Source organism: Rhamphochromis longiceps, linkage group LG18, assembly GCF_057381845.1.
Source record: "Rhamphochromis longiceps isolate RC_006_pf linkage group LG18, R_longiceps_female_GT1.1, whole genome shotgun sequence".
Taxonomy (NCBI): Eukaryota; Metazoa; Chordata; class Actinopteri; order Cichliformes; family Cichlidae; genus Rhamphochromis; species Rhamphochromis longiceps.
Window position 1 is genome coordinate 20226849 of NC_140574.1, and position 25066 is coordinate 20251914.

General features: G+C 43.9%; 1 protein-coding gene across 1 annotated transcript in view; it reads left to right on the top strand.

Annotated features, from left to right (window-relative positions):
- Positions 1-5061: 5061 nt before the first annotated feature.
- The window catches only part of ptch2 (patched 2), a 28628-nt gene continuing 8623 nt past the window's right edge, over positions 5062-25066 (top strand). The window contains exons 1-17 of the mRNA XM_085388127.1: positions 5062-5681; positions 7123-7315; positions 16170-16359; positions 16448-16517; positions 16631-16722; positions 18842-18950; positions 19064-19150; positions 19251-19372; positions 20199-20346; positions 21288-21419; positions 21517-21672; positions 21826-21918; positions 22019-22144; positions 23044-23425; positions 23512-24033; positions 24553-24695; positions 24795-24975. Of these exons, the coding sequence (XP_085244253.1) occupies positions 5535-5681; positions 7123-7315; positions 16170-16359; positions 16448-16517; positions 16631-16722; positions 18842-18950; positions 19064-19150; positions 19251-19372; positions 20199-20346; positions 21288-21419; positions 21517-21672; positions 21826-21918; positions 22019-22144; positions 23044-23425; positions 23512-24033; positions 24553-24695; positions 24795-24975 (2893 nt within the window). The 5' untranslated portion in view covers positions 5062-5534. The remainder of the gene's footprint in view (positions 5682-7122; positions 7316-16169; positions 16360-16447; positions 16518-16630; positions 16723-18841; positions 18951-19063; positions 19151-19250; positions 19373-20198; positions 20347-21287; positions 21420-21516; positions 21673-21825; positions 21919-22018; positions 22145-23043; positions 23426-23511; positions 24034-24552; positions 24696-24794; positions 24976-25066) is intronic.

A 25066-nucleotide genomic window follows, 5' to 3' on the forward strand; every position in this document is an offset into this window, starting at 1 on the left:
TGTTACAACCGCACGAACAAAGACTTAAAGAAAAGTGTGTTTCACTGTCTCTCTCTGGGTTTTGTGTGTTTTCCCCCCAGAAAGGCAACCATTCATTTCGATGACAAAGGGGTATAGGAGTGCATTATCATAATTAATCTTGTGTGAGACTGTGGGTGGCAGCTTTGACTCTGCTCTGAGACTGACAGAGATGCTCAATAAAGAAAGTGTCTCTCAGCACCCGGGCAAATTTTGAGCCTTTTCACTGATATCTGGGAAGTAAAAGTTTGTGTGTGTCATCAAGCTGGAAAAACTTACAGGATCTTCCCACCAATGTGACTTTGTGAACTTTACACGAATCGTGTGCAAATTAGTTTATAACTGAAACAATACAAACATTTTCAGAATTTTAAAACTGATCTGGTGTTTTTGTTTATCTTTCTAAAATATTTGCTTTGGTCATCTGTCAACATAATCTGTGCATTTAAATGGGGCTTGACTTTAAACGTGCTTGTGGCTGTTCTGTTTTATTTTTTTTTTCAGAGATTTTTTTTTTGTTTGTTTCTTCTTGTTATGTCTGAGTCTTTTTCTCTTTTAGGTCTGGATGGGATGCTCTGATGATTAATGTTTCAGTATACTGAAATATTAAGACACATGACAAAATATTGAAAGATATCAAAATTGTGTAATGAAGGGGTAGAAAATTATTATGATCTTATCGCCCTAATCGCTGACTAGTCTTCTGAAGTTTTGATTGTTTGTTAATTTATTTTATTTTTTATGTATAAGATACTTTAGTGCCTTTAGGTAATACTGGGAAAGTGTGTAAAATTTGGTTAAATTATATTACTTTCTCTAATTGGCATGTTAACTATTAACTGGACATAAAAGGACATAATAATAATATGATATGCAGCTCGACACAGAGACACACACAACTTTAGAAGAGGATAAGAGAAGGACAGCCACTTCTGCTTTGACCTCCTGCATTGGTGCATTTTAATGGAAGGATTTTTATTTTAAAGGTCTTCTTTTTCAAAAGTGAATCCAGAAACTTTCTGAGGGTTTCCCACAACCCTCAGAAAGCACTGCAGTTCAGCACTTTTCTGAGCAACATGACTCCCTGCTCCTTTCTTGAAGTATTATATATAAACCGTTTTTTTTGTAATAGCTCATTTTGCTGGCTATATGGGTTTAAGTGTGTCTTCCACGTGAAGACCCTCTTTGCTTTTATTTATTCTTTATGAGAGAAAAGGCGGCATGAGCCTTTGAGAAAATAAACAGCGTGGGCCTGAACACCCAGTGTCTCTGCTGTTGTGAGACGGCTGAGTGCCAGAGTGGTTCTGTAGCGCTGCCTATAGCACATACAGAACCCCGGACGGACAGCCAGCCATGCATGGATGAACGGCTCGATGGATGGAGTCTCTGGGGAGAGATGAAATGGAGGAATGGAGATAGGGGGAGGTGGAGGGGGGAGAGCAGGACTGGGGAGACTGAATGCGAGATGAAGGGGGAAAAAAATCTGATTCTGATAAGTGGAGATAAAGGCAGGGAAGACAGACCAGGGGAGATGATAAAGAAAGAGGAAGTTGGGAGAGGCACCATGTGGGACAAAGGACATGGAAAGGTGAAAGAAGGAGAGAGGGCTTGGGTGGTTTGTGTTTAGAAGCCAGGGAGGTGTGATGGCAGATATCTGCACAGCGCATGGTCATCTCAGATGGTTTATTTATCCAAGGCCTCCAGACCAGGCCTCGGACCTCCCTGAGTTTGTTAGGCTTGAAGGGGCCCCCTACCACACAACCCAATTCCTCACATTCCACATGAGCTCCCATTTCCAGCTGCCTGTTTCCCTCTACCACTCAGCCCGGCCCAACCCAGTCCAGGCAAGCCGTGCCCAGTTCCACGAAGGGGAAAAACAGGCCTTCGAGTGCCACTCCTGGACATGAGCAGGTTATAGGAGCAGATGGACGCCTGTGACTGAAGATCAAGATGAAGAAGTGTTTACAATATGCAGCTATGTTGGTGAACATCTGCAGAGTGGCAGGGGTGGTTAATGAGAACCGAAGACAGTACCCTGAGAGTCTACATTTCACCTCCACAGATAGGATGACACACTGAGTGATGGTGAATTTGTGCTGTTTTACTCTAAAAGATGATGAAGATGATGACAATGGTTTTTCTAAGCAGTTTGACAGATTTTTCAAATTCATGAAACCTTTAGTAATATTTACTGTCCTTATCTGAGTTACTCAACAATTAACCAGTGGCGTTGGTCAAAAATAATAGCACATAGTTACTCAATATAAAACCACTTTCTTTTGGTGCAATATTTCATATTAATTGGCTTATGCTATTCACTGGCTGCTGTTTAAAGATGCTAATGAAAAAGAATGATAATAATATAAACATGCTTTGTTTACTCAGCATGTTCTATGTGATTTGTCACGTTATGTTTTGTTCTTACTGCAATTATCAGTGATTTTATGACACTATCCTATTAACTACTTACAACAGCGTTGTCAAACATGAGGCCCAGGAGTCAGAACTGGCCTGGCAGACTTCCAGCCAGGACTCTGGACAGCTTTGGAAAATGTAAAGGAGGACATTCATTTAGGATTTTTAAAAGCATTTTTACAGCTTTGGCTACAGATAAATATCCACCCCATGGCCATTCATACTACACCTAATTAAATACATAATAAATAATCAATGAAATAATAGAAATGTTCCTGTTTTTTCCCCCCATCTACTACAAAAATTTCATTTTTATACAGTGGCTACACAGTATTTTTTTTTAAGAAAAAGAAAGGGCATTTTATAATTACAGGACATTCTGGGCAATGAGCTACCCGAAATATTTATTTCTTACAATTTAAGCTCGAAGAGTCGTGCTGACAGATTTCTTTCATTTACTACAGCAGCATTTCTTTATCACATAGATTACGAGACGTACTTCTTTTTCTTGCATGGGATTAAATGTTCTGCACACTGACAGAAACATAAGATCGAAGTCAGCTTGTAGGTGGCCCACAGTGTAAAATGAGTTTGACATCGCTCATTTAAAATATGTGTTTCTGTTTTTAATAATTCATATCAGTGATGTTAATAAGCCCTTTTTATGCAATGCAATAAAAATATTTATACAAACATATTCAGTGCTGTTTGTAAAACTATCTTACTGAGTTGTATTAAACTTGATAGCGACATGGCACGCATGTAAAAGAATAACAGTATTATTTATACTAGTGTGTGGCTCTGTTCACTTTATTTAAAACTTGGTACAGGAAGTTCTTTCAAAGGCTCTTATAGTTTACTTATTTTTTAGGCATTCACAACTGTACTAAGTTGCCCTAACTTAGTTATCTTGAGTAAGCTTTACTTAGTTTTTTTTAGTCAATCAGTTTGCATATTTCTTCAAAGTTCTGGCAACTAATTAGACTTTACATTCGTACCAAATATTTCAAATGTATTTTATTTTATTACTACACCTAAACATAAAAAGAAATTGAAAAAAATCTGAATAATTTGGAAAATCCATAACTCACCTAATATTGTTTTATCATTCATTATATGTGCACAATTAATAGGTTTTGGTCAACCAGAACCTGTACATCAGACTTTATTGTAGACCGATATCATCCCTGGTACCTCATTCTTGCATCGGTGTCTTCTTTCTTATTCTAACTCCGCAATCTGACTCCTCATATGACTTTTCATTATTAGTAGTAGTAAAAAATGAAAAATTGTGAAATAAAGATCATTTTTCAGTCCCCGTGTTATGCTCTTCATGGTGTGCAAGAGCCCCTTTAATGGAATATCACTATAAGCCTGCCCATGTCTCTCTGTCTCTTATTCTTGTCTAGATATAATGCAAACGGTGAAAACTGACATAACAACTTAGCAGCAAAGTGATAAACCAAATGAGCTCATAGCACCATCACAGACATGTTCAAACAGCTTAACTTTAGCTTCAGATAGTTTTACAGTCACCCAACGGGCCTCAAATTAGTAACAGCCACCTGACAAATGTTCTGCACAGCAGCACAGGTCAGTGTTTAGGTGGAGAATGACTTTGTAATCCAGTAAAGTGTTTGTACTTCACCCCCATACAGTCATGAGTGGGGCCAGTGGAGGCTTACATTAGCAAACCACCAAGACACCCTTTACTTACTTTATGAGAGAGAAAACAATCTTTCTTTCTTTGTTTCTTTCAGACATTATTCTTAGGTGAGCTGCTTTCTGAACTCATGAAACCATGCATGGCGAGACATGGAAACTCTCCAAAAGTCTCTCCAGAGAGATAAGGCTTTCGCAGAGAAACCAGGCGGCACCAAGGCGTTAATGAAAGAGATGCACGTGTCTAATAATTCCCCCGTCTTTTAAAAGGCTTGCCTTACAGGACTGAGGGGTGATATTTTCTAGGATGTGAGAAACCCCACCAACCTACTTTTAGGAGCTTTTGGCCATAAGAGGTGAGATTACAGCTGTTTAGTGCTAAGAACCTACAGGATCACACGCTTCTTTCCACAGCTGCCTGAAACAAACTGCACTCACAGCAAAGGCTGGGGAAGCTAGAAATGTCTAACAAATGTGGAGGCTCCAAAACATAAGATGCCCTGGAGTGATATGAAAAGTGTTGAAAGATCTCTAATTCCCCCCATACAAAAGAAGAATCACATGTTTACAATCCTTTATAAAAACACGTTTCTTCTCCTTCTCCCCCCCCTTCTTCCTTTCACTGATTGGCTGGTGTTGATGAAACAGAAAATCTGAAAATTGTGTGTGCGTGCATGCCTGTCGCTGTTATATCAATAGATGGCATGTGCGATTGCCTCTACAAACTGGAGGCCAGGCCACTGGGAATAATGCTCACTAAGCAAGTGAGTGGGGCAGGGAGCGAGCTGTGTGCGTAAATGTGTGCGCGCACGCACGCACGCGCGGGTGTGTGTGTTTGCATGCGCGGCCGTGCGCAGTTTATTGAAAGAGTTCCTCTCTCCCTTCCCCTCCTCCCCACCGTCCTCCTCCCCCTCCCTCCAGCCCAGGCAGCAGCAGCCTGGGTGGTCCCCCTCTCTCTCCACTTTGGTGAGCTGTTGCTTAGCAGCTAATAATAGGCGATGTTTGCAAAGTAATTTGCCTCTTCCTTGGCCAATGGGAGCCGGAGCACTTTTCCATCAAACCTTCCTTTTCAGGATTTGCCGAGAGGCGAACTTCTCCAAATGTTACCGCCACGGGATCGGAGTTAGACTTGACACGGACGGCTCAGACATAAGCTACTACTACTACTACTACTAGAGCTACTACTCCTCTCTGAGACGTCGGTTCACACACCATCGGGACGAATGAAGACGGAAGGATCTATACGGACTCCGGCGCATAATGTTGGGATGGAGTTTAGAGACTTGTTTGGCTCAAAGGAAGACTAGAAAACGTTCTTCTAGTTTGTTGCCGGTGCTGCTGGATGCGCTCTACTTCTATGTTGGATTATTGTCGCTTTTTCTGAACTCGCACCGATTCTGTGTCGCTTCGCTCTGCGTGCCGTTCACGCTCTTTGGACTATGGCCTCGGATCGCGGGGTCCCAGGGGCCGGCGTCTTTGGAGATTTACCCCCGAGTTACACACGCTCCCAGCCGCCTGCGAACCCAGACCTACTCCGGAGACCCAGCTACTGCCACGCTGCTTTCGCACTCAAACAGATCTCAAAGGTGATACACTGGTCGCAGTCTAGAGTGGATTTTTCTGTGAATACAGCTTTCATCCAGTCGGCAGATGTGAATGAAAGGTTTCCCCTAAAAAGGCAGCTTATTTATTTAGGAGTTAGGTTATCTAATCGGGATTTGAGGGTCGCATGTGGGAATGCGGTGTAGACTTTAAGCAGCAGCTATCAAACCGGAGTCCGGGGACCACCAGTGCTCCCCTGAGGGGAGACGACTGCGAAATCGGGATCGGTTTGATTTGACTATTTAATACTGAAGGGAAACATTGTCGTTAGAAGTTGATGTAATATAACATAAATCGTTTTAACTGGACAGAGCCGTGTTAACCAAAAGCCTACCTGCGTGACATTTTGGGAGCGGAATAAAGCGATAACAAATGAACGAGTCTTCTTTTTTAGCTGTATGTTAACTCTGCTGTTTATTTGAACTGACATCGGCTTCTCATTGCTTTCTGCTGTTAAAAGCCACCGTGAGGAGAGCGAGAGAGAGAAAGAAAGATAAGGGCTTGTTCCCATACCCTATCCCAGGCGTGTTGTGCGTGTTGTGCGTGTTTTTTTTTTTTGACTGTGTGCAGCCAGCGGAGAGCGCACTGGCCCGGGGTCTGTTTGGAAATGTGGTGGGTCCTGTAAAGGAATTCACTGATTGAGTTTGATCTGACAAAGCATCTTTGGACCGCCCGGATGCTTGGACGTGTTTCAGCACTGCTGCGAGAAACCACAACACTACAGCAATGTCTCCTAGCGCAGCAGTGACATTTGTGGCAATTCACAGCAAATGAGAGATTAGACAGATGGGTGTAAAATTATTCATAAAATGTGAAGTAGAACCAAATTAAAGCAAAAGATATCCATTAATATTTTTCTGTTGGGCTACAGTTATAGAAATAGCTTGAACTGCATAGTAAATGTGTTAATGGCTCTTTTTCAGTAGAACAAACTCACAGTTTTAACTTTCAGCTTTTTTTAAAGTCACGCATTTTGCTTTGGAATGAAATTGTCACCTCTTATTTTTCTTATTTATGGGAGCTCCTCTAGGCTGTAAGGTAAAACACTGGAAATCTCTCTCCTTAAATAAGGATGTCATTAAGTACAAAATAGTCCCAACACAGTGTCATTTAAATCGTATTATTGGGATAGGACTACAGATAATGTCTAGCCTGAGATTTAACACATAAGACCTGCATCAGAGCTCTTTGGCACCACGACTTGTCTCCATTTTATGGAAAGCATGATATAAATAACAAACATATGTTGTCTCTGAATACAGATGCATGTCTCTTCAAATGTTTAGAATTTACTTGCACAACCTTGTTTGAAAAGATATGCAACTAACCTTTTTGAGACAGTAAGCATGATTATGTGTAGTATAATAGTAATAATAATAATAATGATAATGTTCTTTTCTCATCCTCTTCCTGCTTCCAATCCAGGGGAAGGCAGTAGGTCAGAAAGCTCCTCTTTGGATCCGGGCGAGGTTCCAGGCCTTCCTATTCTCTCTGGGCTGCTACATCCAGAGGCACTGTGGGAAGGTCCTCTTTATTGGACTCTTAGTTTTCGGGGCTCTGTCTGTGGGACTCCGAGTCGCAGCCATCGAAACCAACATTGAACAGCTATGGGTGGAAGGTGAGTGTGTGATATTTCCTGTTTGACAGTGCATGCGTTGCCCTAGGGAGCTTGTTTTGGGTCGTAATCATGCGAAGCAGTTAAATGTTAAAATGTCTTAAACACTTAACTGTATGCTGTCTGGCGCTGGCACTGAGTCTACAGTAAAGCTATCATTCGGTATGCTTCCTCACTACGTTGTAGCTGGTTGGTGGACTTTTTTTTTTCTTTTTGCTTTTGTTGGATCGTGACAGCTGATAAAGTGACATGAAACTAAGAGAGTGATTGAGATAGAGCAAATGGTGCAGACATCCCCTGGTTTGTACACAATTCTCAGTTGTTTTCCACTGAGTGTAGCTGGAGTTCTGATGATGAGATGTGTTGGCAGGAAGATACAGGTTAGTGTCATCTCAGTGCCGTGGGAGGGCACTAGGTGTTCAGTGAGCGACACAATGGCTTGTCTTGTTGAAATCCTGATGACAGAACTGAGGATTTGTGGGACTTAGTTAAGTATTTTTTTTTTATCTTTTTAGGGGCTTTTATTAAAGTTCGAATTACAGCACACATTTCTAATCGCATTAGCAGCATATAAGGAAAACAGTCCTACTTACTACACACCAGTATTAACAGCCTTGGATACAGCAGATTCATGCCACTCTCTCCTGTGCATTGTATATGTTTTTATCAGCAGTTTTTCATGTTTTTTGACTTCTTTATCTTCTACGTCTTTTCATCATGAGAGCAAACACATCCCTGACATTTCTGCCGTGTTTTTTTGGATATCTTACAATTTCCTCTTCTCTTGATAGCGCTCCCATTCCTTACCTCTGAACTTTTTAAGTTAAGGTTATCTGTACATTTCCAGCGGCAGAGGCAGCTTTATTTGGTTTTTCACACTGACCAAATTCCTTTTAAACCCCCAGGCTTCAGTGCCGGGGCTGATCCCTGCAGCAGATGGACTGTGTGAATGGTTAGCCATCTTTGAGGGCTCTGACCCCTCCCCCCCCCCTTAGCTCCCTGTGTGGTCCCTAACTATTCTTGGATTCCATTCAACAAGAGGCAAGCAGGCAGGCAGGCAAGCAAGCAGGCACCACCTCCCTCCCTTACCCTCCTCCCTCCCTCCCTTCTCTCCTCCTCACAAGAAGAAAAAAAATATAAGTGAATGCAGCTGAAGTTTACCCACCTGTTTTGCACGCTCTAAAAGCGCCACAGCAGTTGGTGAATATAAACAGACTCTATAGGGTTTTTTAAGCCCACCATGTCACTGGAGGACAGGAACAGGCGGCTCCCACAGGACCTGTGTGGAGGTGTTGGTGGAATCACACGCCGCCGGTTGTTGGAAGGCTGTGCGCTTCACTTGCGCAGGAATTTAAATAAGGTTCTCTATCAAGCACAATAAAACAAAAAAGAAACAAAAAGAAAAATCTTTAAAAATGTAGGCACTGAAATTGTTTGCTTTGAAGGAAACGCCTCCATCTGCCACAATAAGAAGGAGAGCTGCCACTGTCCCTTTTCTTTGGTTTCACTGTGGTTAGTGTAAAGCTTCGGGATTACCTCTTGAGCTAATTGGCCAAGCCATCTTTTAAAGGACATGTTTAGATGTTTGTGTGCAAGTTGTTTTGCTGTGGGATTGAGAGAGTTGAACTGGGGGGGTGCTCAAAAGGAATGCTGTGCCTTTAAGAGGCCGTGGCCATCTTTCTAAAGTTTCTGCCTGCCTTGTTTCCACCAATAGCCCATTGACAAAGCTGCTAGGGCCTCAATGGAGAGTAAAGTGGTTCGGTAACAAGGAGAGGTTAGTTCTCCCTCTGTCTCTCACTCTTTCTCTTTTACACACACACGCACGTACGCACACGCAGAAAAAGACACATGCACCAATACACATAAGCCAGGGCACAAAAAAAAATATGCCTTCTAGTAAGACATCAGATTTCAGACTGATGGAACGAAATTATGAACATATATTTTACATTAGTTCCTAAGTTTTATTTGCTGTGTTTTCTAATCTAAACATGTAAATAATTTGGCTTTACATCAAAAGCAACTTTAAGAAGCGGCATAAATGAAAGTTTTCCCACTTGCACCCTAATTTGTTCAGATGAAACTAGCTGTGAATTGACACCTTATGTGTTAACACTCCAAGCTGAATGTGAATGTGTGTGTGTGTGTATCTGAATGTGTTAGGAGCATATGCTTCCCATCATATATTCATACTAGGAGCTGCCCCCTGCAGTTTTCACACACATACACAAACACGCACACTTGTCATCTTTGTCACTTCTGGTGCGTGCAGCTTGCCTGGCCGCCTGTCTTCCCGCCTCAGGTTCCTGACTGCGTTCCCGTCTGTCTGCCCGGGCTTTGTGTGCGCCTGTTTATATTTCTACCTGTCTGTCTGCCTGCTCTGTGAAGTCAGGCCACCAGGGCTTTTTTTTTTTTTTAATTGCTTCCTCCCTCCAACAGGACCAAAATACCGTGAAGCACAGCAGTGCAGTCTGTGTCTAGAAAGTGTAGACAGAGAGAAAGAGACAGAATTTGTGCCTACACTTCACAATCAATCAAGCATTCTTTACGTCTTTATTCATATCGTTTACTTCAACCTGAGGACTCTTGTGCATTTCCAGAGCGGATGAGCTACTTATAAGTCGAAGGCTTCATCGTACCTTCAGCTCTCACACCTGTGTAGTGGAGAATAAAAGCTGGAGTATCAGGGTGTTTTGTCTGACAAGGGGATTACGAACTATTTCTGGCTAACTGCCTCTGCTCTAAAGGATCTGAGACAGACATCGCCCATCAAATTACCTTACACCCATGCACATCTTTTTTTCCTTCATCCTTCTTAAACTGCAGTGCTGGCCCGAGGGATGGCACTTGTTGCCAATTTTCAAAGTGCCTGGATTAAATTGAGTTAAATTGTGTTTCAAAAAATCATTCATGTTATCTAGTTAGAATTAGATAAAGTATACACTGTGGTTCTGCTTATCTAGCTTGGGCCACATGTGAGAATTTGAAAGTTAAGGTATGACCTGCGCAACGTGTGACCCGGCTCTGTATTGTTCACAAGGAGAAAAGAAAAAGATCATAAAAAGAGGCGCAGGAAGAGGACGAGGATAAGAGGAGACAATGGTGTGGGGGGGCAGGAACAGGGTGGAAGGTTTATTGCAAGCTCACACTTTTTTTCCTTTTTTTTTGCTGCTGTTTTTACCTGTCTCATTTGAACAAACATCATGTGCGAAACGGTCTCGTGGACGTCTTTCTCCATAAAGCCCCGTTTGTTTTATGAGAGAAGTTACTTTCTTAAGCTTTTTTTTGTTTTGTTTTTTTCACTAAAATGTGTAAAACTTAAGGATGCCTTTGCGCAGCCTTTGGATAATTGTTTTCAGGCGCGTATCAAGCCGCAGCCGAAAAGCTGTGTATGGGAAAGAGGGTAAAGAAAATGCCTTCATGTAACAGTGGTGCTGTTTACTCTGACTTTAACTAAACTCATCTTTCTTGGCAGTTGTTTGGGTGAGGCATGACAGACATGTACACAGACTCAAGCTGTCCAAATATGAGCGCAGCGAGACGAGGACTATCCGGGTAGCAGTTGCCCCATAAAAAGTCTTATGCAGGAGAGAGGGAGGTGAAGACCATACAGTGTATACAGAATAACAGGGAATCAGACAAGATATGAAGAGACCGAGGTGTGGACTGATTTAAAGAGAGGAGAGCAAAAAAGTTTGCACAAATGCACACGTGGGCGTTTCACCGTTTGGAGCGGTTTCTCTAAACAAACCTCAGAGTGGCACAGCAGGTAAATGCTATAATTCATTGGAGTGCACACAGCGCCCCAGTTCAGACAGAGAAAGGGAGCTCTATGAGGTATTATTGAAGGTGAATAGTGCGCGGTGGTGCCCCAACTAGATAAATAAACTCCCAGCGTTCAGGGCCTGGGACCTCACTGGTAGAGAGAACAAACAAGACAGAGTCAACCTGGGTCACTTCTAAATGTTTATTTCACCCCCTCTCCCTCCATCCCTCAATCCAAGACTACCTCATTCCATCTCCGTTCTCAGCATCCCCAAAACACACACACACGCTCTTCAACAGAGAGCCCAAGACCACCCCCCAACAAATAAACACACACTGAGCAGCTACAGATACATCTGCATATGACAGACACATGGCTCTTGCTTCTACTGAGACAGGAAGCACAAAAGAGCGTGCTCTACCTTCCCTTTTTTAAAGTCTTGTTTGTTTGGGGGTTTTTCTTTTTTCTTCTTCTCTTTTTTGCCTTTGGTTGTAAAACAAAAGCTCTTCATATATTTATTGGGTAATGAGTATCACCGGTTTACAGTGATAGCATAAAACAGGTCTTTGGGCTGAAAAAAGGGCACTGGACTGTCAGGCTCTTTGCTACATTGAATGCGATATCCTTAGAAAGGTCGCAATGCAACCGAAAATGGGATAATAAAAACTCAATCAGTATAGTGTGGCACCCTTTATCTCTTCGCTGAAGAGCAACCTTTGTCTCTGGCTGTGGGGTGGGTGCAGGGGGGAATAAAGCGACACCAGTCACCTTAGAGTTTGCACCATTTGCCTCTGTCTTTACACCGTGGAAGTATAAAAAGTGAAGTGAGAGGGGCTGGAGAGAGAGAGGGGGACTGAACATTTTCTTGGTACTTGGGAGGGAAAAAAGAAATGCTTCTGGGGCTCAATAAATTCATTTCTCATCTGAATGAGACCAGCAACGTGGAAAAATTTTGCTTTTCAGGCGGGGATGAATGTATGTTTCAACCACACATTAAGCAGCATTAGCGGTCAGTGGAGTGTCTAATGTGACTATTTTTCACAGTGGCCAACACTGCCCATGATTAGCATAATTAGCAGAGGCAAGCCTATACATATGGAAATAGAAAGTGCCTAAATGCCAGCCCTCGTGGAAATTTATGTGTGGTGGCTAACACCACTGGCACATCTGAATAGAAAGTAAGTGAAACTGATTTTTCATGTTGTTTTTGCTGTTTTATGCAGTTTTTAAGGTGTGATTTGGAGACAGCTTTTTATTTATGTATTTATTTATTTTTTATTTTAATACCAGGGAAAAGTTACAGGACAAACAGAGACCACATTTGTTTTTTTGTGTGTGCGGGTAGTTTAGCTCATTTCCTGAGTGAATGGTGTTTTTGACAGCTGCTAAACAGATACACTGTATTTCTATAGGTAAGATAGCAAAGTGCCAGCTTCTCTTTCTTGCCCCTTGCCTCCCCCCCCCCCCCCCCCCCCCCCCCCTTACATCCCGACTCTGGCATTGTTTTACAGGCTGGGAAAGTTTTGGTCCATTTGCTTTTGTTGAGGGGAGAAAAAAAAACGTTCCCTCTTTATTTTATTCTGCTGTTTGTTGGGAAACATCTGAAAGAAATTGAAGGGTTGAATGACAAAAGGGTTTGCATTCAGTCTGGAGCTGTACTGACGGATTCTATAGAGGAACAGCCCATCTGCTGGGGTGCAGCCTGCTTTAGGCAGCGCCCTGGCTAGGGGAAGCCATAGGGCAGGACTGGGCTGAAGAATCCAAAGTGGAGATTCTGGTGGGTCCAAAAGAAGGGGGCCTATTTGGGTGCCAAGATGAAGGAATGAATGTCTCATTTAGCTCCATTGCTGAAAATCAAAAGGAAGTAAAGCAGCTCTTTTGTGAATAAAACAGTGGAGAAGGAAGTAAATCATAGGGAAAAGACAGCAGGCGAGGGATAACTTAATCTATTTTTCATATTGTTGCTACGCTGTGATAAAGTAGCGTAGCAACCTTCCCTGAACTATATTTTATCAAAGGAAGTTTTGTGTAGAAATCGGCTGCATATTTCTTCTCATCTTGTCATGCTGTGTAAATCAGGAAAAACGTCAAATGCACTACATAGCAAGTAATAGCATACATGTCACCTTCAGCCCTCTTCTTCTTGAGTCTTCCTCCATAGCAGCGTGGGGCCTTTCAGGGGCCCCCTAATCCAGCTAATCTACCACACTAAACTTTGAAGGCGGCCTGGTCTGACCTAGAATGGCCTGGAACTGGGACTAGGTACCCATAACCACAATAGAATAGAATAGAAACAGGCCTTTAAAGGTGGTCTTGGATCATTCTAGAAGCCAGATGTTTTATTGAGTTAGGAGATGCTGTCTGTTTGGCTTGTAAGGATGGAAGGGTCAGGTGGGTAGGAAATGACTGAGGTTGGTGGAGACCGAGTCCTGTTTCACCTCAGTACACACACACACACACACACACGCACACACACACACACCGGCACATGAAAACACGCTTTCTTAAAAACTTTTTTTTTTTTTTTTTTTTGTACACCCACAGCCATGAAACCATGTCAGGGCTTGTTATGACATTTTCCCCTCGCTTTTCACTTTCCCAATGTCATAACTGTTGTGAAAGTGCTTTTAGTGGTGAAGCTAGTAAATGAATTCACATGTTGCACCCATCAGAGTCGAATTGTTTGCTAAAATTTGTAAGATGGTGGTCGAGTATCGCGAAAGCATCTCGACAAACCGATGGGATGTGATTTAGAGCTGCGATCATTTGTGTTCACCCATCTCCAAGCCCCCCATTTTTATTTTTTATTTTTATTTTTTTCAATTTTGATCATGTTGCCAAACAAGGACTAATATTTCATGTTTCAGAATCGCTCGTGTAATAAACTTCCCAGCCACTGGGCTGTTAAAACCCAGCTTTACACCCTCAAAGGTGCTTTCTTCCCAGGGTGGGAAGAAAGTTTCTGGGAACTGTCTCTTTAAGGCTGTGAGGAGCGAAGCCTGGGTGAAGGGAGAGGGTAGAGGGGGGGAAACTGAAAAAGAGTGAGAAAGGGAAAAACAGCCTCAGAAAGAGAGAGAGAAAAGGGGGACGAGGAACAGGGAAAGAAAGGTAGAGACGGAGAGGCTTCTTATGAAGAGAGTGGTGAACTTGAGCAGAGCTGAGTGCTGGGGAAGCTTAGAAGTCGGGTGGTTGGGGCCGGACCGGGGGTTGAGGAGAGAAGGCGAGAAAGAGAGGGAGAGAGAAACGAGAGAGGACTGGCTGCCTGGGTGGTCCAGATGGGAGGAACGAGACACAAATAGCTATAATTTACTTCAGGAGGCCTGTAATTACAGAGCCAGAGTCTCTTCGAGCCACCCAGTTCCTGTTGGGATCAAAACCCCACGCTGCAGAGGTTAACATACGAAATGTCAAAAAAGGTTTAACAGATGTCAAAGAGGTCCTCAAACGGAAAGTGTTCAGTTTTTTAGTGGTTTTTTTTCCCTTTTTGATTGGAAATTAGTGGGGCAAGAAAACCCAAGCGGGGCCACGAAGATTAAAATGTTTTACACTAAATCTCGTATTTACACTTCATGACAGTATGAAAATGACTTAATAAAAGTTAAATCTCATTTTCTAACATTTCCAAAATTCCAGGCAGAATTATTTCTTTCACATATGTCCTGCTGTGGTTTATAAATACATTAGCTTTAAAAAAAGAAAAAAAAGAAAAGTTTTTGTGCAAAGAACATCAAACAAGAGCGTGTCCCATTTTGAAGTGTTTTCTTTGTGAGATGCACTAAGCCCGACACCAGTCACTGCAAATAAACAAGGTGACCCGATAGTGTCGAGGCCCTGCGAATGTAATTAAGCCTTGAAAGCGAAGCCTAGAAATATTGGACTGTGTCACAGAGGACCGCAGTTCTAACCTGATCTCACACTTTTGCGGCGTAGGCTGAATAGTTTGTTTTTTCTTTTCTCCCCATCAATTATGGGAGCCTGTTCCAGCCAGGGGGAGGTCCAGAAAGCGTGAGGGAAAAGAGAGAGCGGGAGAGTGTGAGAGAGAGAAAGAGATGGAGAGAGAGGTAGATGGGAGAGTGTTAAAAGGATAAAAGAAATAGATGCTCGGAGCTGCGAAGTGCAGTGCAGTAAAATTGGGTGAACGACTGACAAAAATTAGAATCAAGAAGGTGGTAGCCCTAGTTTCTAAACTCCCACCACTTCCCTCTTTTCTCCCCTCCCTTCTGTCTCTCTGGGGTTGTCGTGTAGTGGGACAGCAAGAGGGGCAGACGGGCCCTCTGTGATCCAGCGCGGCATGTTTCATGTCCACTTGGCACTGGCACAGATCCCCCCAGCTGGCAAACTCTTTTCAGGGCAACCTCCTGTAATTAGGGGGCTGGGGTCTATTGCACAGCACAACATAGCTCGCTCTCTCTCTTGCTCCCTCGCTCTCTCTCTCGCTCTACATTTTTTTTCATCCACTTTCTAACTTTTCTCTTCATCACCGTCTCTGACAGCCATATTTCTTTCCTCCACGAATATATTCACCGTTCTTTATCCATTCGCACTTTTATGTCTTTCAATGCCATATCACAAGAACACCGCTGAGGAAGCGTTGCAGAGAAATACAGAGTCTGAGATGAACACATTTTCCAATAAACAACCTTTAAAGGTTGAAAACTGTGCATAAACATCAGGAATAAAAGATGAAGTGCCCATCATAATTATTTTTTACGAGTTCAGATTGTCCCGGTCTGTATCTGCTGCTCTAAACAGAGCAGCAGTAGAGCGTTTTGGGGGCATCAGAAGGCTGGTTTCACTAACTAACAGGGCACATCTGTTTCGCAGAAGGAGCCAATAAGAAGCTGTATTACTCATTTCTCTTGGCCAGACACTGGCTTGTGTGAAGTGCCTTCAAAACCAACACTGGCGAAGGCCAAGGGCGTTGGTCAATATATGTGTGTGTTCTTGTGTAAGTGTGTGTGTGTGTATGTGCATATGTACGCACAAAACCTACTCTGTATTAGGATACAAATGTGTGAGTGTCTTTGCGTGTGCATTAAAGAAAATCTATCTATCTGTCTATCTAATCACTTTTCATTTCTACTTTTTTAGCTGGCAGTCGTGTGAGCACAGAGCTTCGCTACACAAGGGAAAAGCAGGGAGAGGAGTCTGTATTTACCTCACAGATGCTTATCCAGACCCCCAAAGAAGAGGGCACAAACATTCTCACCCAGGAAGCTTTGCTGGTTCACATGGAAGCCGCGCTGTCCGCCAGCAAAGTGCAGGTGTCATTGTTTGGAAAGTAAGTGGACATGCTCTGTGAAGATCTGCTTCGCGCACCCATGTGTTTTTTAATAAAACTTTTAATCTAAAACCTTTATTTCTCTTAGATCATGGGATCTTAATAAAATATGCTATAAATCTGGAGTCCCCATTATAGAGAACGTCATGATTGAAAGGGTAAGTCGATGAAGAAATATCTGTTTTGTTTTGTTTGGGTTTTTTGTGTGTCTATGTTTATTTATCACTGATTTGTGATGTTTACTTCTTTCTTTTCTATTTCCTGATCCCAGATGATTGACAAGCTGTTCCCCTGTATGATAATCACCCCATTGGACTGCTTTTGGGAAGGGGCCAAGCTACAGGGAGGCTCTGCCTATTTACCGTAAGTCTTGGAATATTTGCCATAACTTTTTTTTTTTTTTGGGTGCACTTTTAAGCACTTCATTGACAGCTTGGCTGTTTCTATGCACTGCTTCCATCTGATCTGAGTAGAGCTTTTGGAGGGGTCCGTCACTTTTAGCACATGATGGATGGAGACATACAGTTGGGCTTTCAGTAGTCTATCAGTGGGTGCTGTGACTGACAGTGCTGGTCAGTAATAGAGTTCTTTTAGGGCCCAGAGAGGGACTGAAAGGGGGTGTACTGACAGAGAAATTCAAAGAGAGAAGGTTAGAGAGAGATGCAGCGGGCAAGCAAGCGAGGCAGGGATGGAGAGAGAGTAGATGGCTGTAACAGCAACTGGGTGGTGGGTTGGTAGAACGGAGGGCGGGGAGGCGGCGGTGGCGGTGGCGGCGGTGGTGGTGGTGGCAGGGGAGCCCTTTGGGTCAGACAATGGTAAGCATTCTTTCAGTTTACGAGTGAGTGTCCATCAGTGCAGGGGCCCCGGAGGAGGGAGGGGGGCTGGCTTTGTCAGCTCACGGCTAACACTCGGCATTCTCATGGTAATGCCCCGGGCTCCTAGCTCCCAAGTTGTCCAACAAATAAAATGGGCAGTATTCAAGCCCCAAGTCCCCCGAGAAGGACAGAGAGAGCCTACAAGACAGTTAACAGTGGAGTCTGGGCGTATTTGGGCATTTGGAGATTCTATTTTTTTTTCTGCAGGGGATAAAGTTCTCTTGAGAAATTGAGTCACTGAAAGGGATCTCTTTTTTTCCTCGTCAGAAGTGATATTTCAATTGTGTGCTTAGTTTAGAAAAGATAGTTTAGATCATAGCAGATGTTTCTTTGCAGAGGAATTATTTGTTTATGTGTGTGTCTTAGCTGACAGCGGTATGTTGCATGACAAACCAGCACATACAGAAACAAACACAAGTTTCCCATCCTTAGCATCTCCCTGTTGGCTTGTGTGAAAAGCATAGCACCAGAGAAAGAGAAGGGGGCCTTTGATGAATCACACATCTTCCAAACATTCACACAGTGCTCAACATCTGCTGTTATTTATTAAATGTATTTAACTTCTTCATTTATTTGTTGTCGTCGTTGAGCTTACGAGAGCCTGTTGCATTCACTGGCGGGACTGTCCCTTTATTCAGCTTCTGCTCCAACCATTTTTTTAAAAAACAAAACAAAAAAAACCAACTCAAAAACAGAAGAAATAAGAGTATGATAGAGAGCAAGAAAAGGGGAGGGGGGATCGGGAAAGAGAATGAGTGAAGAGTGGGAGAGAAAGAGAGTGAGAGAACTGGGGAGAACAAAAAGCAGCAATCTATGAAAAAACAAAAGGGCCCAGGCCCGGTCCAGTCAAGCAAAAACTAGCTGATAAAGGAGTGTCTTTGCAACCAGCAGCAAAAGGGGGACCCTGGTATGTGGGAATAGGAGAGCAGCTCTCTTCATGAGCCATCGGGGGGAGATTCAGCTTGGAGTTCAGATACTTTGGGATAATTTTATTTCCCTTTGTCTCGCTGAATCACAAACCACAAACATAATTCCTCCAGTTTTTCCAAAATTCTTATTTTCCTTGAGCAAGTGCATTACATTTCCTGATGTAGGCCACATTGCAGAGCAAACCAGCGCAGTACAGATGAAGCTAACAAACAGGTTATTTGTCCATGTACATTTCATCCCTCGCCCGTTTTCCCTTTCCCTGCCTTCCATCCTCCTGGCCTCTCCCTTCCCTCCCTCCTTATCAAGATGTTTGGGAGGCAGAGGTAATTGTTATGACTCAGTGCAGGGCATTGAGGAATGAAAGTGAGCAGGCAGCCACTGTGCCTTTTCCCTGGGCATTGTGGCAGCGTGAAACAGGATAATAAACGCTATTTTATCCTGTATCTGCAGCTAGCCTCCTGTGTAGCCCACCACAACAAAGGAGCGAGAGAGAAACTGAAGTAAAAGTTTTCCTGCCCAGAGTAAACATTAGCGAAGAATTCAAAGCCACGTAGCCGTGTGGGCACATGCTCATAAAAGCTATTTTACGTTGCCTTCCTTCCTTAAGTTCCTACAAATAATGTAAAATCAGTGTGTGTGTGTTTGTTGCCATTATAAAGTGTGTCTTTGCTCTGCAGGGGTATGCAAGATATCCAGTGGATGAATCTAGATCCAGTCAAGCTGATGGAGGAGCTGAGCCAGTTCACCTCACTGGAAGGGTTCAAGGAGATGCTGGACAAAGCCCAGGTGATGCACAGAAAAAATTACATGGATATCTTTACTAAACAAGGCTGCGTGTCATCTATGTTTACACCTCTTATTGTGTACTGAGACATCTCTAACATTGTTTGATTCCTCAGGTGGGACATGCCTACATGAACAGACCATGTCTAGACCCCTTAGACCCTGACTGCCCCCTCAGTGCACCTAACAAGGAGCTAGGAGAGGTAACCTCGCATGAAAGAGTGCAACTTTAGTAATTATTTACAGTGCACACAAAGTAAACCAAAGAGGCGCGCATATTGACATTTCTGCTTTCTTATTCAGAGTCCTGACATTGCTGGCCGTCTCCAGGGTGGTTGCCATGGTTTTAGCCGGAAGTTCATGCACTGGCAAGAGGAGCTCATTTTGGGAGGGCGGGTCAAGAACAGCCAGGATGCTCTGCTGAGGTGTGTGTGTGTTTTTGTGGGTATATTTATACATTGTCTTCCTCTTGTGTGATTAAAGGATCCAATAGCAAGGATGCGACGCGATCACTACCAGCCAAGTAGGCCTCGAGTTCCCCTCTGAATCTATGGAACCCCCTAACAGCAGTGAAGACACATGCTAGGAATGCCTCATATCGAGAGGGATCAGTTTCCTGAATGACCCCGGTCTGGGATCAGCCAATTAAAGATGATTGACAGTCACATAAAGCCCCACCACCCTGCTGCACATTTGTTGTGTGCAGGACCAAAGAAGAAGAAGAAAAACAAGGAGGCGAATAACACTCAAATTCACTTTTATCTAACCCAGGGCTCTTTATAAGACAATCTTCAGAGTTCAACTGGCTATAAAAGCATGGCCAGTACAAATGGAGTGAGAGCACTGGGTCAGAGCCCAGATCAAGCCCCCCTCCACAGACCCAAGAGAGCCTTGAATGAAAGAGGATTCCAGGCCCATCTGCAAGAGCCACACTTATTCTTGGATGTGATTTATGATCATCTCTTTCACATTTTGAGCGGCACTGCTGCTTACTTTGCTGGTGCCAAGAAAACCTGAGGACATCTGGGACTGCAGCCTAGAGATGAGCAGACAGACTAGATAACACCTGCTTTTAGTTGTTTACACTGGCAGATGGGCAAGCAGGCAGGCGGACAAATCTTAGAAGAGACGGCACCTGCTTTCAGATACAAGGAACATCTAAACACTCAGACTTAATGGTTACATTATGGTTTTTTTAAGAGTTGCTCATCATTCCTGATGTGTACTAAACTTTGTTTGCATGTTTTGCAGTGCGGAGGCTCTCCAGACCATGTTCCTGCTGATGAGTCCTAAGCAGCTATATGAGCACTTTAAGGACGACTACGAAATCCACGACATTAACTGGAATGAGGAGAAAGCCACCGCCATCCTTGAGTCCTGGCAGAGAAAGTTTGTCGAGGTATGAACTCGCGCACAGATTTCACGCTCCTTTAAACGCGCCATGCTTCAAGGACAGCAGGGCAGAAATAAAGATATTTTGTTGTCACTGAGATCATGTAGGAGGAGGGGGAGAAAAATTAGAGCTCATTTCCTTGTCCTCATGCCATCTTCACTGACACACACACATAAACACACACACAAGCGCACTGAGACTTTAATCTGCAGTGTCTGAATTCCATCAGTCTTCAGCTCCCTTGTAAACTGAATCGCAGGGCAGACCAGAGCACCGGGTTAGTGTGTGTTTGTGTGTGTGGTAGGCCAATCGTCTCCCTCTCTGTCAGGACCCTAGTTATAGGAACAAGCTGTTGCTGTGATAGCTGACACCCACCACGGCGAGGCTAAGCACAGCGGGAGGGAGGGGCATTTGGGGAGGGGAGGAGGGGTAACAAAACTCAAATGTAAACAGAGACATGAGGCCCCCCCAGCCCGACATATTAAAGTACAAGCGCAGATCTGTACGAGATAGCAAATGATGGTCGAACGCTTACAGGTAAATGGCTTTCAGGCGCTTTGGTTCCTTCATGGGCATGAAGTACCAGGAGACGCCTTCTGAGCCATGCGATCCCATCCTTTTTCACCTTTGACCTCACAACCTCTGGCATCTGTGCTCATTACTCCTCAGTTGTCATACTTATGCACGCACACACACATGCTAGCACATGTAAAAACACACTCGGGCCGTCTTACTCGCTTTCACAGCCATGCACATTTCAAACAGAAATTTTAGGGGGTCCTGAGATATAGGGCTGTAGTAGTTTAGGGGGATTTTGAACCATGTGTGTAACAAGGTCCATATTCCTTCAGTTGCTCTTCCACAGTGCTTAGTTATAAATTGGGTAGTATGTTTTTTTTTATTCTTCAGCAGAACGCTTTAACAGTTGATTGATGTTTCCCCATCAGGTGGTTCACCAGAGTATTCCAGCAAACTCCAGTCAGTCCATCCACGCTTTCTCCACCACAACCCTCAATGACATCATGAAATCCTTCTCTGATGTCAGCGTCATCAGGGTGGCTGGAGGATACCTGCTCATGGTGATTATAGTCACTGACGTTTGCCCATTATTAATGGATAATAAGTATCTTGTATCATTTCACTGTCTTTAATAATAATACATTTTCTCCTCTCCAGCTGGCCTATGCCTGTGTGACCATGCTGAGATGGGACTGCGCCAAATCCCAGGGGGCTGTTGGGTTGGCTGGGGTGCTGTTGGTGGCTCTGTCAGTGGCAGCTGGACTGGGTCTCTGCTCCCTGCTTGGCCTCTCCTTCAACGCCGCTACGACACAGGTACAACATAAAGGGAGCGGCGTACATCATTCAGTTCATAAGCACATTTAAATTTAAGGAGGTCCTCCTTTGATTTAAATCACAGAGTTTGATTCCACATGCTGAATGATCATTCAGACCCTTTATTCTCGACTGATGTTTTTCCTATTCCAGGTGCTTCCCTTCCTGGCACTGGGGATTGGTGTGGATGATATGTTTTTGTTGGCTCACTCCTTCACAGAAACTGAAAGCAACATACCCTTCAAGGTACCTTTAAAAGCCTCTTCTCCTCTCTTCCCTTGTCCTGTCCTCTTTTTTGCTCTCTTCTGATTTGTGTCTTCTGTTTTTGTTTTTTGCTTTTGTAAAGGAGCGGACAGGAGACTGTCTGCGTCGCACCGGCACCAGTGTGGCTCTGACTTCCATCAACAACATGATTGCATTTTTCATGGCTGCTCTAGTACCCATCCCTGCGCTCCGAGCTTTCTCATTGCAGGTATGTTTTGCAGACATACACAGACACACGCCTTCACACACATGCGCACATGCATAAACAAGCTGTACACAATCGCACACCATGAGGCCTTGGGCTCCTTTTAAAATGAAAGAGATAACTTAAAAGAGTTGACATTTATTCAAAGCAAGCAAAGCCTTTGTTCCTAGTTTTATTGCCACTGCACCTAGAGGGCCAACGTTTTTTGTGTGTGTATGTGTGTGTGTGTGTGTGTGTGTGTGTGTGTGTGTGTGTGTGTGTGTGTGTGTGTGTGTGTGTGTGTGTGTGTGCATGTCTTTGCGTGTAAGTGTGCATATATATTTATATATATATATATGTAATGCGCATATAATATGTATAATATGTATAATGGGGAATAATCAGAGCAAAGACAGCGATGAACAGACAGAGACAGAAAACGGCAGGGAGAGGGAGGGAGTGGACCAGTATATCACTGGGCCGTCAAGGCGGTTTTCTCTGATCTGTGACTAACTGTGGGTGGTCTGAAACACACAAGCTCGCACACAAATACACACACAAAGATGGACACACTCTGGAAACCACAGCCAGTTAGAATGTCAGCTTCAGGGGACGGGTGAGCGGGGAGGCTGTAGCTGAACTGGTTAAGGGTGATGGTTTTGCTCAAACTTTATATTTATATATATCTTTCTATATTTTTTTGTGACTTCTTTCTTTTCTTTCCCCTCCTGGCTCGCTTAGTATTCGTGGCTGGTGATTTAGAGAAGAGCTTTGCTTTACTTACTGTGGTGTCAGGAATTTAAAAAAAAGTCTTGACTCTTCCCAGTTGGGCTGGTGTGTCTGTAATTTTATATCCTGTTCAGTCTCTTCTTAGCTCTATCTTGCTCTTATTTCACTCTGTATTTTTTTCTCCCTCTCCCTAGGCGGCCATTGTGGTTGTGTTTAACTTTGCCATGGTGCTGCTCATCTTCCCCGCCATCCTCAGTTTGGACCTCCACCGTCGCGAGGACAAGCGTTTGGACATCCTCTGCTGTCTCTACAGCCCGTGCTCCGATCGCGTCATCCACCTCTCCCCTCAAGAGTTATCGGACGCCGGAGAACAGCCTCACACGCCAACAACGGCGCACACGCACCAGTACACTGCAGGCTCGACCATCACCACCAGCACCCAAATCACTACGACGGTGCAGGCGTTCACGCAGTGCGACGCGGCAGGCCAGCATATTGTAACAATTCTGCCGCCTACCTCACAGATTTCCACCAGCCCTCCTTCCATCATCCTCTGCCCTCCCTCCCAGCCTCAAGGTAAACTGAACTCTATGATGATTCTGACAATACAGCAATTTATGATACTGGAATGCTCATTTCCTGCTTGTACTTCCTCCTTTTAGCCGCCTCTCCTTCCCCCACCACCTCTATGCCAGACCCCTATGGCTCCCAGCTCTTCACCCCTACCTCCAGCTCCACACGAGACCTCTTAGCCCAGGTGGAGGACTCCAGATCAGGGAAAAAGTGTGTACCGCTCCCTTTCCTGCACTGGAACCTGTCCAATTTTGCCAGGGAGAAATATGCCCCTCTGCTCCTTAAGCCTAAAAGCAAAGCAGCCGTGGTTGTTCTCTTCCTGTGCCTCCTGGGCCTCAGCCTGTACGGTACCACCATGGTGCATGACGGCCTTTACCTGACCGATATCGTGCCACGTGACACCAAGGAATACGACTTCATCGACGCTCAGTTCAAGTATTTCTCCTTCTATAACATGTACCTGGTTACTATGGACGGATTCGATTATGCCCGATCTCAAAGGCTGTTGATTCAGCTGCACAACGCCTTCAACTCAGTTCGATATGTGGTCAGAGACAGCGACAACAAACTGCCCCGCATGTGGCTGCACTATTTCCAGGATTGGCTCAGAGGTAAGAATTCAGAGTAATGTTATTTTGGGTTTTTTTTTTTAGAGGGAGTTAGGTAATAACTTCTTCTTTCTGTCTCTTTCTGATAATGAGTCTGCTATTTAATGCATTAGGTTTTTTCAGACATGCTTTTTGCTAAAGACAACAGTGAGTGGGTTAATGGGTGTGGGGGTTACAATGTGCAAAGGGTGAGTGGAAGTTCAGTCATATTGTTAGACTGCATCCACCTGGGCTTAGAGGTGACGTACTCGCTCACGGTTTGAGGTCATAGGCTATCTTGGCATGTGTGTGTGTGTGTGCGCGTCCTTAGGCTAGAATGTGTCACAGATCCAGTGAAGAAGAAGTAATAGCGATCAGGTCAATCTGATCCAGAAAAGGAAACTTGATATTTCACATTTTCAGCATCACTGCTCACACAGGCAGACATGCAGAAGAACTGTTATGATAACAGAAATCAAAGCATTTATAAATGACAGCCTCAATAATCCTCTCTCTTCTTTGTGTGTTCTACCTCACACACAGGTCTTCAGGCGGCTTTTGATGCTGACTGGCAGGCAGGCAGAATTACCGCTGACAGCTATCGTAACGGCACAGAAGACGGGGCTCTGGCATACAAGCTCCTGATCCAGACTGGCTCCAAGAAAGAGCCTTTTAACTACAGCCAGGTGAGTTAAAAAAAAAAAGATAAAAGGCTTTGTCTCATAATATGTTTGCTTGGCATTGTAGATGAAAATATGATCAACAAATGCTAATTTTTTCTCTAGCTGACCTCTCGTCGGCTGGTGGATGTCGAGGGTTTGATTCCCCCAGAGGTTTTTTACATTTACCTGACAGTCTGGGTCAGTAATGATCCCCTGGGCTACGCTGCATCTCAGGCCAACTTCTACCCTCACCCCAGAGAATGGATTCATGACAAGTATGACACTACAGGGGAAAATCTGCGCAGTAAGTCATCTGATTTTGGTCAGAGTGGATGCATTTAAAGGTGACTTACAGTGTGAATACAAAATCACTTTACCTTCTTTTAATCTCCTCT